Source organism: Camelus bactrianus, chromosome 35 (assembly GCF_048773025.1).
Source record: "Camelus bactrianus isolate YW-2024 breed Bactrian camel chromosome 35, ASM4877302v1, whole genome shotgun sequence".
Lineage (NCBI taxonomy): Eukaryota > Metazoa > Chordata > Mammalia > Artiodactyla > Camelidae > Camelus > Camelus bactrianus.
The window spans coordinates 23119856-23132851 of record NC_133573.1 but is presented as its reverse complement, the minus strand read 5'-3'; the positions used below and the strand labels follow the sequence as shown (position 1 = coordinate 23132851).

The following is a 12996-nucleotide window of genomic DNA, read 5'->3' as shown; positions in this document are numbered from 1 at the left end:
ACTGGCTGTGGGCTAAGCCCCCGCCTGTGGTGTTTTGCTACGGCAGCCCGAGCAGACTAGTGCAAGTACCAGGAAAGGTCGTGAAAAATTCTTCTGAGAACTCACTGAGAAACAGCACTCCGAACACCTGGTGGGGGGGGGGGACTTGGCTCCACACCTTGTATTTCCATCCCAGGACCACTGCTTCCAAGTGCAGCTGCTCACAGAAACAGCTTTTTCTCACAGGATAAAATCAGAGAACTGTTATCTAAAGAAAGCTGGACATCTGCCTGGGGAAGGATTATCATGAGATGATAACCTGAAAAGGAAGCAGAGTCGTATTTGGGGTTGCACAGGATCAATGCCGTGGGCTTGCAGGGGGAAATACAGAAAGAAAAACTCCAACCAAGAATAAAAAATTGGAGCATTGCAGTTCGTCTGCCTGCCGACCCCTTGGCCTCACAACTAAGGACAGTTGTTCTCAGTCTTGGCTGAATATGAGAATTGCCTGGACAGTTTAAACCAAATACTTATATCTGGATCCACCCACAGAGATTCTGGTTTAATCGGTCGACGTTGTGGCCTGGGCCTAAAGCACTTTCCATAAGATTCTAACGTGTATTCGAGGTTGAGAACCACCCGCCCGTAGGGGTGTCTGTGTGTCTACACGGCCAGCCCACCTGTCCGGCACCTGCTCTTCATTCTTCCGATCAGAGGGCACCTCGGTGAGGGAAACATTTCTGTGTAACAGCAGTAGAAATTCTCTCCTGTTGTCTATACCAAGCAACAAAGGCTTTCATTCAAAAGTTGAAATGGATAACTAAGAATCACCAGGCGTTTAAAGACAGCCAGCGCTATGAAAAGAAAGATGAGGACGTGAAAAGAGACAGTTATCCTTGGAGGAAATAGATGAGTCAGTGTGGTGGACAAGTGTTGCACGTTCTCATGGCTCTTTGGGAACGTGTGGCTGTGTTTGTTTACTGTTGAGCTTTTTGAGTCCCCGTCTCATCCAACTTGTCACATGCTTAGGATGGAAGCTGCCAGTCAGATAGATGCACACGTGGAAGGCTTTGATTTGAAAGCAGGCAGCAATGGTCCTCCATTCGCTGCAGCATGCTAGGGGTAGAACCATTTCTCTGTGCCACATTACATAAAAGTTGGGGATATATAAATATATATATATATATATCCCTATATATACACACATATATACCAATGAATATATTTATATTCCTATTAACATAGATATAAAATGTTTTCACTTGACTAAATATTGAATTATAGTTAGGAAGTATAGTTAATCTTTATGTATAATATCATAGTTATAAACAAAGGAGTCCTAATCTTGTGGAAATACATACTGACATATGTAAGATGCTATAATTTGGTATCCGGGGTTACTTTCAAACAGTATAGTGGTATTGAAGATGTGGATGGTAATATAGAAGAAACAAGAATGACTATAGGTTGAAATTATTGAAGCTGGTTCCTGGGTATGGGAGATTTCATTATACCATTTCTAGTACTTTTGTATGAATTTGAAAGTTCCCAAAGATGTTTTAAAAAATAGTTCCCGCAAAATATGAATGTGGTTAAAATCAAATGGAAAAGCCCTGGCAATATGACATCTAGCGTGAAATAAGAACTGGATATGCAGAAAACACCACGGGATTTGAACACAAGGTAGAAGTGAAGGCATGGAAACCATAATGAAAATAATCTCGCCCCTAGACTTTCAAATGATAGACAAAGTATATGATTTGTAAATACATACCTCCTGTTCATGATAGTCAAATTATGAAATTGGTAAATACAGTCGTACAAAGTGTATGATTTGTAAATACATACCTCCAGTATCTGATCCTTAGAAAAACAATTGGAATTTGTTATGGCGCCAGTTCGGAGTAGATTTCTGTTTAAAATGGCCTTTGGGGGAGTTAATTGCTAACATATTACTGCTAATCATCACATCATCACGTTACAGTTGGAGAAGAGGGTCAAGGTGAGACATCTGTGATTTGTGTCATGCTTCAGCCACCGCTTAAAAAATACGTGTGACAAAATGGAAGTTTCTTCTACAGGCGTGTGACACATAAATAAAATGATATACATTGACGTGGTGAAAAAAGTGTTTTTCCAATTGTTTATTCATTCAACCCATAGTTGCTGAGCCTATTTTTTTGGCTAGCCACTGTTCTGGGTATTTGGAACACATGCTGAATGAAATCAGAAAGTGACCTCTGCTGTCATATGGCTGCCACTGTAGCAGAGGGCGGCTGGAAAATTTGTATCAGGCATCAGAAATGAAAACTCCGTAGTTGGTGGGAAGTTGACAAGTACCACAAGAATAAAAGGAAAGGGGGAGCAGAGAAGCATCACTCAGGAGCCAGGAATCAGTGAGGAGTGACTTACAAGTTATGGGGTGGGTGCTGTAAGTTAAAGACATTTTTCTGTGTAACCACTGGAATGAGGTTGCCTACACTGTGTACGGTTTTTATAAAGGTTCATGGATGGATGTTGAAAAGTTGTTCTTCTTTTCCATTCATGAAAATCCAAACAAAAGGATTTTTTTTTCCAAACAAAATAAGGAGACATTTCAGAGGGATTTAGAGGAAGAGAAGTAACATGTGTTCTGAGTTTCCCCAAGAGTCAGAAACTGTAAGAGATTTGCATATGTTATCTCATTTAATCCTTTTTAAACATCGTGATGTAAAAGATGCTAAATTCTTACAAAGGATAAAACACGTGACCAAGTCACAGAGGGGCTGGGATATTGAACTCTGACTCAAAAGGCTTTGTTTTTATAGCCTACGCTATCTATCATGTATGATAGCCACTACTCATATGGAAATGTTGAACCCTTGAGATGTGGCTGGTCCAAACTGAGATGTGCTGAAAGTGTAAAATACACACTGCCCTTTGGAGATGTAGCACAAAGGAAAACGTAATATTAAAAAGTATCTCATTAATTATTTGTACATTGATTATATGTTGAAGTGATAGCATTTTAGGAACACCAGGTTAAATAAAATATATTACTAAAAATTAACCTATTTCCTTTTACCTTTTAAAATGTGTTACTAAAAATTCTAAAGCTACGTATGTGGCTCCCTGTACGTTTCTATCGGACAGTCCTGTTTTATAGTTCACTGTACACATTAGGGAAGGCTTTCTTATCTATCAAGCAAATATAACCCTTGAATTGACTAAAGAAATACTGAAAAGTATCCATCTCTGAAGATATTTGAAGATGGACAATTTCTTGCTTATGAATTCAGAAACTTGCTGCTAGAAACTACAAATTGTCTATTTAATGTCGTCTGCTTTCAGCAAAAGGTACTTAAAAATAAAGTGGGATGATTATAATCTAATCTGTTATCTTCATAGTATTATGTTGTAACTATTACATCCAAATAATTAAACCTTAGCATGCAGTCTTCCTATGGTATCAGCCCAAATATGGTGGTTCCTTGTTCCATACTTTTCAAAGAGCCAATGTCTTTATTTCCATATTTTCTTGAATTTATCCTTTACATGTTTTGCTTTTTCTAATATATAGTTAAGGTTCAAAGTTGATATTTTATTACTTTTATGAAATTATGGAGTTGGACAATACCAGTTGGACAATATTTATGGCCGTGTGATAACATCCTTACGACAGCAGGGCTTGTCTACATAATTTGTTATCCAACAGCATTCCAGATCTATACATATAAATTGTGTGTTAATTCTTGTAGGACCTACATGTTCAAGTAATCACTTGAAAATTTTTTCATAAGCAGTACATAATGCAGTAATTCTTGTCGGCAGAATGATGCCTTCCTCGGTAAAATGTTGAGTTGTTTCACTAGTAGACAGCCACGTTCCGAAGCTTCTAGAATAGGAAGAACTTGGCCTTACTGCGAATTGAGTTGCATTTTAGTGGCAGTCACTGCGTTGTGAGTCTCACGCACCGCCATCATCGCAGCCATCACCGCAGCTGTGACTGTTGGCATAGCTGGCACTGCCACCTGGGCCTTCGCTGGCCGTGTACATTGATTTCCTCTGGGTGCTTTGTTTTAACAAGGAATGAGACACCACTATCCTCCTCACTGGGTCTGGTACCACGTGGAGATCTCTGAATTTATCTCAGATTATTTTGAAAGCTTTCTCTGTTCTGCTTAATTTTTTGAGCTGTTCATTTCTTTGACTTGCCCTAGACAGCTCCCTTTAGGTTTAGCATAACCACAAAATATTTTTGTAGTTATTCTCATTTTCTTTCACTGTCAATATTTTTTCATTATGTTGAAGTTATACATCATAGCGTGTATGTATGCTATGAATGTTAGTAATTTTCTCATTTCCCCCTATTTGTGCCTCCTTTTTCTTTCCCTGTTACTTCTCTTCTGTGATGTCACCAAAACATATGAGCATTAGGTAAAAGGTGATCTTATCGAGGGGAATAACATAGAATATTAGTGCAAAATAAATAACGATAAGTAGCATAAGTGATATTTTTCTGACCGTATTATATCTTTTGATGACCTTTAATGTTATCTTTTAAAAGTAATTTGGCTCTGATCTTTTCAAATAATTTTTATTCAGCAATTAAGTAAATACTTTAGAATGAAAGACTGCTAAATAGTCTACTTTCATCCAGTACAGGTGAAGAGAGGGTTTTTTTTTTAATGGTTATCATTTGTTCATTTTTACTATTAAAAATTGATGATGTTTATATCTAACTAAATTGAACAAAAAATGTCTTGCTGTCAAAAATTGTTGTGACTACGTAGCTGGTGTTCACTGAGTGCCAGTCACCGTGCCGCTGGCTTTATTCTGGCTTTCTTGTTTAATCCTCACCTTAGCTTGGAGCTTTTACAGAAGAGGAGATTGATGCACAGAGAGAATAAATAACTTGCCCCCAGCCACACAGAAGATCCTTGTTGAATCTGGCATCGGGACCTGTGTCTCTCTGAAGCAAAAGCCTGCATTAGTAACCATCAATCTGGACAGCTTAACATGACATCCTCAAAACTTCCTGAAATGTAAAATGTGATGAACGTATAAATGAAGAGCACTCAGTAGCTTCTCTTCTAAAACACAGAAATGTTGAAAGTGACATCACTTTTCTTACAGTAAAAAGATGGCATTTTATCCACATCAAATAGCTGAAATGTTTTTTGTTTCTCCATTTCTTATTTACTGTGGTTGCCATTTTCTTACCACAGTTCAGTATCATTTCTGTTTTCCCTTTGTCCTCTGTTACTTTTTAGAGATACAGATGTTCCACTCCAAATGCACTGCAGTGCCAAAGATGAAAACCAGGAGGCTTTCTGTGCTGGTAAATCTCACAGTGTGACTTGCAGATACAGTTTTTCACTGCAAAAAGGCAATAAATGACACCCGCCATTTGCTTTTTAGCCAGAAATAAAGTACAAGTAATTCTCCTCATGAATTTTCTTCATGAAGTACCTAGCCCAGGGTTCATCCTGTTTCTCTTATTTTTTCCTGAGATGGGAGGTAAACTTTCCTTTGATGTTAAACCGAAAGAACAAGCCCAGAGCATCTATAACTCCTTCATGTTTCGTCAAAAATCCTCATAATCAGAGATTTCCATTTTGTTGCCAAAAATCAATGCCAGAGTCAAACCATGGACCCCTTCCAGTCATCCACAGGAACCATTTGAATCGATACCCGAAGCAATTTCTATCCAATTTTTCTGCCTCTGGCGGGAGATGATATCTTAATTTCTCTTTTTCTTTTCTTTGTCTTTGTTTATTTGTCTATTTTGTCTATTTGTCTGTGTTTAAAATACTTCCAAGAATACTTAATAATTGTCTCAAGTAGGACTCAGATGACTTGCTTTCTCGGAAACACCAAAATGTACCATCTGTGAGGCATGGTATGAAGTAACAGGCATGTGAATGAACCAATTCTTTTAGAATTCCGTAGGGCAAGATTAAACCCTGAATAATCTGCAAATGTTTCAGGTTAATTATCTCCTCATTTTATTTTATTTTATTTTATTTTATTTTTCTGCAGGTAAAACAATTTTATTTCACAGTTGTCTTTAAAACCACAAAGACACTATGTTCTCCATATAAAAGTATTAGTACCGATAGCTATACTTTCTAGAAAATGATTATATAGACCCTCTTAAAGAAACATGCACCCCATTGTATGGTTTCAGTAAAGTTGCTTGGAAAAAACTCACCCCTTAATCCTTAATCCCTCACTACACACATCTCCTTTGGTTTCCTACAATCTATCTTCTGCAAAAATGTTATTTCTTCAGTGTATGATTATTGGTCGTGGACTCTCGGTCACCCATCTGGACCCTGTGGACATCACTGTTTACCAGACACATCCCTGACCCTCATGGAGCTTGTGTTCTAGCTGTCTTTGAGGGCCTTACTGATTTCATAATCATAATGACCTGATTCTTCTAATGCTGCATCTGACACTGCTGACCAGTCCACACCTTCCTGAAGTGTTCATCTGTGTTTTCACGACAGTGGACTGTGATTTCTTTTCCCTAAAAAAAGTTTTCCAAAAAAATTTGTTTTGATTGACGTACAGTCAGTTACAATGTGTCAATTTCTAGTGCATAGCACAACGTCCCAGTCATGTATATACATACATATATCCATTTTCATATTCCCTAATTAATGTTATATTCCATTTTTGCACTTTTTCTTCTCCTCCAAAGACCTAATTGTGACTCTCACCCAATATTCTGACTTTGACCTTTTTACATCATGTCCTACACATTTTGCTTGCTCAGAATTTTTATTCTCCCAATGCTCAAAATTTGCTAATTCCTGCATGTACACCTTTATTCCCACATCCTTGTCCCATATTTTCAATTGTCAGCTGGGTGACTGCCAGTATCTCTAAGTCATGTATTCAAACTCATACTTACCTTCCTTTCAGAAAGGATCTCCACCCTCTCATCCTATTCTTGTTTTGACATGATCATCAGTAACACAGTAAATTCTCTCTCAGTTTCAAATTCTGTCAGCTCTTCATTCTCAACTTTCTTTGCGATTCCATCTCTGTCATCTTAGTTCACTCCTGGCTGTTGCCAATACTAAGGCAAATTGTCTCGGTGAGAATATTCTCCTAAACAGGCTACTCCTTACATTGGTGCGGGCTTCATGGTCCGAAGTGGTGACTCCTGGTCTCCCAGTCATCAGAGATTCTGCATTGCCTTTTAATTTGCCTTGAAGAGCTTCCTATATTCTACCCCCAACTGAATTTCTGACTTCATCCATTATTCTTCTACAGACACTGTGTTCTTGTCCCTCATATATGTGCTTTGGGTGTTACAGATACCACCTTTTAGCCATATCATTTTTTTTTAGCATGATTTATAATCTTGTGTTGATGGCGAACATGATGAATTGAAGGAATCAAGGCAGACAGACCTGCAGTGTAAGGTTTTATTTGCCTGGGAGTAAGGTTGTGTTCACTGTTTGCTGCAGCTGTGGATGTCAGATGTACGGTTTCCTCTGGTGTCCTGATTTTTGTCTCGCTTGCTGTATTTTGGTGTTCCTGACTTCTCCTGTAAGGTATGAGGGGTGAAGTTCTTTCGGTTGTGGTCCCCTGTTACTATACGGGAGCCCTGCGAGTGTGGTGGTAGGGAGGAGGGCTGAGTGGAAAGTCAGCGGGGGAACGGAAGCATTCTGCAGTCCTGTGATTTCATCTCAGCCTCTGTGCCCTTCCCTGGGATCCCCACAGTGCTTCTCTGCTCTCCCCCGACCCCCAGACTTCTTAAGTGAGATAGGAAATCTAGGTCTTGTTAAGAAAAATAGGCACACGTCAAAATGGCTACTTTCCCCCGCCCCCTGTAAGAAGCAGAGGGTTTTCTTTTTCCTCCTGTCTTCACTGTGAGAACTTGGTAGGGCTCCTGCAGGTGAAATTTGGGGGTTTAAAGCTGGTCCCCCTAGGGTGCATATCCCTCAGGCTTCCCCACGCTGAGCCTCCAGCGGTCTGTTAATTACAGTGTACCTCTTCCTTACCCAGTACTGGCCGCAGCCAGTTCCTCTTCCCAGAGTCCTGCTTTGCTACGTTGTTGGCTCTCTGTGTCTGCCTGCCTGTCTCTTCAACCTGAGAGCAGCACTTTTCCCTGTGACTTCTGTTCTTTGAAGATCTAAGAAGAGTTTTCGATGTTTTGTTGTTGTAGAGATGAAACTGATGCCCTCCAAGCTCCTTAGGTTCTGGACTGGAAACCAGAAGACGTCTTCCCCCATTGTTTTTTTTTTTTTTAAATGATCTTTTCCCACTCTTACACAGTGTTCTTTGCTCACTACCATCTCCACTATATTCTTTAATATCCTTATATAATGAACCATCTGTTTAAAAGTCTTTCCACATCCACCAAATTTAATTCATCTTTTATCTGTTGATCTACATAGCAGTTACAATCTACAGCTATAGTATTACATGCTCACAATAACCACAATGAGCTGTTTGTTATTATTATTGTTATTATCCCCATTTGATAGATCATGAATATGAGACACAGTGGGAATTTTAGCGTTTTGCCCAAAGTCATAAAGATCACCAGGATTAGAATTTGCATTAGAACCCAGACAGTCTGACCCAGGGCTTGTCTTCTAAACAGTACATATTGTTAACTTTTATTGTTAGATTCTTTTGAGTATGTTTCATATTTTCCCAGCTATAACTTGCCCATCTCCCTAACACCCAAATGCAAGACATGGTGTCTTCTATATAATAGTTATTCAATCAGTAACTTATGACTGATTCCCTTTCTTCCACTGCTAGAATCATCTTTATATCTAGTCTTTAAATTTCTCAGGAGAGTAGCGTTAATTTGCAACTGTGTTCTAAGCACTTTGCATGTAGTGTATCATTTAGTCTTTACCTCGACCTCATGAGGATAAAATACCTGCTATAATTATCTCTTACTGCTTCTGAGTCCTGGAGAATTTAAATAGGCTGCCCAAGGTCACATACCTAATAAGACATAGAGTCAGGGTTTGAATCAAAGCCTTCAGCTCCAGTACCTGCAGACTTAGCTAGTGGGCAATCCAGCCCACAGTTTCTGCTTCTTACATATTTATTGAAAGAATATGATAATACTGTTTTCTGTTTCCATAAAAGTAAATATTTTTCTGTTCTTATTTGCTTTCCACACTCTTTCAGGTGATGGATCAGAGTCAAAGTTCTTATCATATTTTACTGACCTAAAGAAAAGGGTTTATGATTTATTTTATTCGTTTCCTTTTTAATCTCAATTTGGCAAATGAAACAGAGTTAGAGAAATGCTATTAAGCCCATACATGTTTCCAAAGGCATCTTGTCAAGAAAAGATACATAAAGAGGTTGTCTAGGGGTCTTGCTAAAGAAATTCAGAGTCCTTTGAAATTCCTAGACTTAGAGGAAGTGCCAACCAATTCCATTCATATATCTTCTTCATATGATTGAGATATACTTGCTGCTGAGCAAATTAGAAGCTTTCAAAATAAGATGAATCTTCCTGAGGTTGGCATGCCACAACTAGAAGCTTCATTTTTATATCAGATCAACGCATACTGAGGGGAAAAATTTATAGCACTGTATTTTCTAAGAGTAAATAGTACTGAAATGAGACATTCTGCTGAAAAGTTTTTTTGTTTTGTTTTAAGGAATAATTACTCTCAAGAAAATAATGCCTAAAGAATAAACTGTTGGGAAAAAATAAAGAAATGCTAAATCTATTCATTGCACAGCCCTTCAAACAGCAAATAGAAGTCATGTGATGACAGATAATGTCTATCAAATACCATGAGAAAATTTCATTCTACTTAAGAGGCATTGGGTCTGTTGTTAACCATTTTGACAACTCCGAGGAAATTTCTGTTCTATCTCTGAGCGTGTTTATATTTCACAGGCTTTAAAACTTGCAGATGCAAATAGCCAACACCTTGAAAATCTGTGGGGGTGGGGAGAGTGAAAGTACAAAAAGTGACTCAGGGCATTTCAACTGATAGTCACTGTGCATCCTTCTATTTTAGAATGAAGGACAGGTAGAAATTACAGAGGATGTAGAGGCGAGCTAAGTAAGTGACTCTGAGAAAGGGAGAATTTGCTATTTTGAAAAAGAGGCAGACTGCATCACATTAAGAAAAAAAAAATTAGGCAGCTTTATTTTATGAGCAAGAAAAAAAAAAAAAAGATGAAAATTGCCTACAATTTAAAGCAGGGAGTGAATTCAGATCACTTGAAGTGGGAAATTGTCTTTTATGACTTGACCCTAGTGCAAATGAGTGTGATTCCGCTGAGGGCACTGGAGCTGTAAAAATACAGCTTTCTTTTAAAAGTATTAACTATCTTTTTACAAAAGATATGTCAAATATATTACCTTATGGCATAATAACTCAATGAAGCATTTTCAAAAACTCAAATTGCAGCTAAAAACATCTGAAAGACAAATTAGAATCTTTATTCTCTGCAGACAATGAAGTTTAAAAAAAAATATCTGTGAAACATGGTGATGGATTCTGAATGCGGAAAGTGTATTTTGGCCTCTAATGTCAGGTAACAATGATTTGAACAAAGTACAGTTTGATGCAGAATTTATCCTATCTGACACTAAGTCGATTTTTGAAAATGTGCAATTCTTTAGCGTTTTTAAGGTAAAAAATTGAGTGTTAATGAGAAACTTCTATCCAGTGCCTGATTTTAACTAATTAAGCTGTGAAATATAAAATCTGTACTCTGAGACTCTTAGGGACTTGTAATCATAAAACTTGTACAAGCAAAGTTAAAGTATTAAACTGAAATTGTGCCAAAAATATCAGGAGGCAGAGAGCATAGGGAGAGGTAAAATTCAGACAATATTTAATGAATGTCCGTGTTCCAGAGTTACTACATCAGGTGGTGTTTAATTAAAGTCTGACAGATTTTATAAACTTAATTGAATCTGATCTCATATACAAGAGAGAAGTAACTTTTTAAATGCCCAATAGAAAGTTGTACAACTGTCTAAAATCACACCAACAAACAAAAAATTCTGCTTCTGTGGAAATCTGTCCCATGAATGAATGAATGTTGGTGACCATTCCATATAGTTACATTTAAATAAAGTGAGCTGGTTTAATAATTTACCATTAAATTCTAACTATGTGGTAGCAGTTGAGACTTTTAAGCTTTATTCTCTACTTTAACAAGTTCTAAACTGTGTGTGGGAGGCTGGCTTGACCTTCCCCAAGGATTTTGCTAGCTAAAAATAGGTCGTTGTCAATGAAGCAACTGGAAGTTTATAAATGTTTGAAAGTGGATCTAGTCTGAGCTTGCTAGATAAAGAATGAGTCTATTACTGAAAATATAATTCAGTGTAAGGTTTTAGAGCTCTGTGGTACAGTACAGAGTTCCTGGATAATTAAAAATTTCTGTTAATTTCAAGAGGCTAAACAACTTTTCCCCTTTATGATTCTCAAGAAAAAATATGGCATTGCAACAAGTCTACTTCACTTACAAAGTCACCCTTAAATATGCTGGAGCTCCCCAATTTGAAATCCCCAGGGACCAAATTTGCAGTGGTGGCTTCTAAATTGCCATGCAGTTTGGCAATCTTAGATTTTTAAGTGGATAAAGGTTTACATTTAACGCACTAATACATCACGCAGGAATTGACTTTCTGATGTTTGTGTTTCACTGTGGGATTTGTAAGACCGAAATGGAACGTGCAAGTTAGAAGAGGCCACAGGTGGGGCACCCTTTGAAGCTCACCCAGAGTCCTCTTACTAATAATTGGAGTTGCTAACTTTGACGTTGAGCCTTACGTAACATTGTTTGTCTTGTACTGAAATAAATTTACTGCAGTGAAGTGATGGATTATTATCATCCCCAATGAATTATAGTTTATTTTTTCACAGAGTTCCATGATATGGCCCTAAAATACGAACACCAGATTGTCCTACGTTATTTTCAATGATGTCATATCTGGGGGAAATGAATGTGGAATAGGAAATGAAGGTGATGGTGTTCAGTCTGGTTTCAAGGTTTGAGAATACTCAGTGCCCGGTTGCACACACTCCAATAGAAAGTAATTGTGGCTATTTAAGGATGAAATAATTTTTCCCCTGTTTTATGTGTTTTAGTTTTCAAATGCCTGTAATATTGTTAGAGCATTAATTAGTATTAAGTTGTTTGGACTTAAGTACTTAATAAAATTACAATATTGCGTCTCGCCTGGGGTGTTGTGTAAAAGTTGCTGAGACACTAATGGTGCTGTGATGTAAGATACTTTAGGAGCCTATAGGCAGTGGCTAAGGATGGAGAACTTGGTTAGACTGAATTCAGGTGGCTGGGCAAATCTAAAACTTACCTTGGAAACTAACTACTATATGATTAAAATTATTCAAAAGATGTGTCAATTTCTGGTGTACAGCATAACGTTTCAGTCATACATATACATACATATATTCATTTTCATATTCTTTTTCGTTATAGATTACTACAAGATATTGAATATAGCTCTGTGTGCTTTACAGAAGAAACTTGTTGTTTATTTTATATATAGTAGTTAACATTTGCAAATCTCAAACTCCCAGTGTATCCCTTCCCACCCACTTCCCCCAAGTAACTGTAAGTTTGTTTACTATGTCTGTGAGTTTGTTTCTGTTATGTAAGATAAGTTCCATTAGTGTCTTCTTTTTTCTCCTATTAGTGAAATTTTAATGTACTTTTTTAGTTAGAGGAATAAATTTACTGAAATGTAAGGTTTTAAATCAGAATTCCTAACTCTGTAAGATGGAATTAAATTTGTGTCAAGGAACACAATTCCTTTTATTTTTCACTCTGCCCTAAATATTTGACCTTCAGCATCAGGTCAGCACTAAAGCATGGAAAGAAAGATACTTGATGCCTGGGTGAGACACAATCTGCTTTTGAGATAGAAGTTCATCAGTCTCATGTGTGACATAGTATTCAAGAGCCACAGTATGAAATGTGAAAATAGTTTTATACAAACATAATTAATATGCATTTATCTCACTTGGAACTAGGTCAAGGCTATTTCTTTACATC

At 37.5% G+C, this 12996-nt stretch overlaps 1 protein-coding gene across 4 annotated transcripts in view; it reads left to right on the top strand.

Moving 5' to 3' along the window:
* MALRD1 (MAM and LDL receptor class A domain containing 1) overlaps positions 1-12996 on the top strand; it is a 438921-nt gene that overhangs the window by 289708 nt on the left and 136217 nt on the right. The window contains exon 33 of one of the 4 annotated variants that reach the window (XM_074358490.1): positions 4824-8954. The exons of the other annotated variants lie outside the window; for them this stretch is intronic. Coding sequence (XP_074214591.1) covers positions 4824-4852 — 29 coding nt within the window. The 3' untranslated portion in view covers positions 4853-8954. Of the gene's footprint in view, positions 1-4823; positions 8955-12996 lie in introns of those variants that run through there. 4 annotated transcript variants of the gene reach the window in all.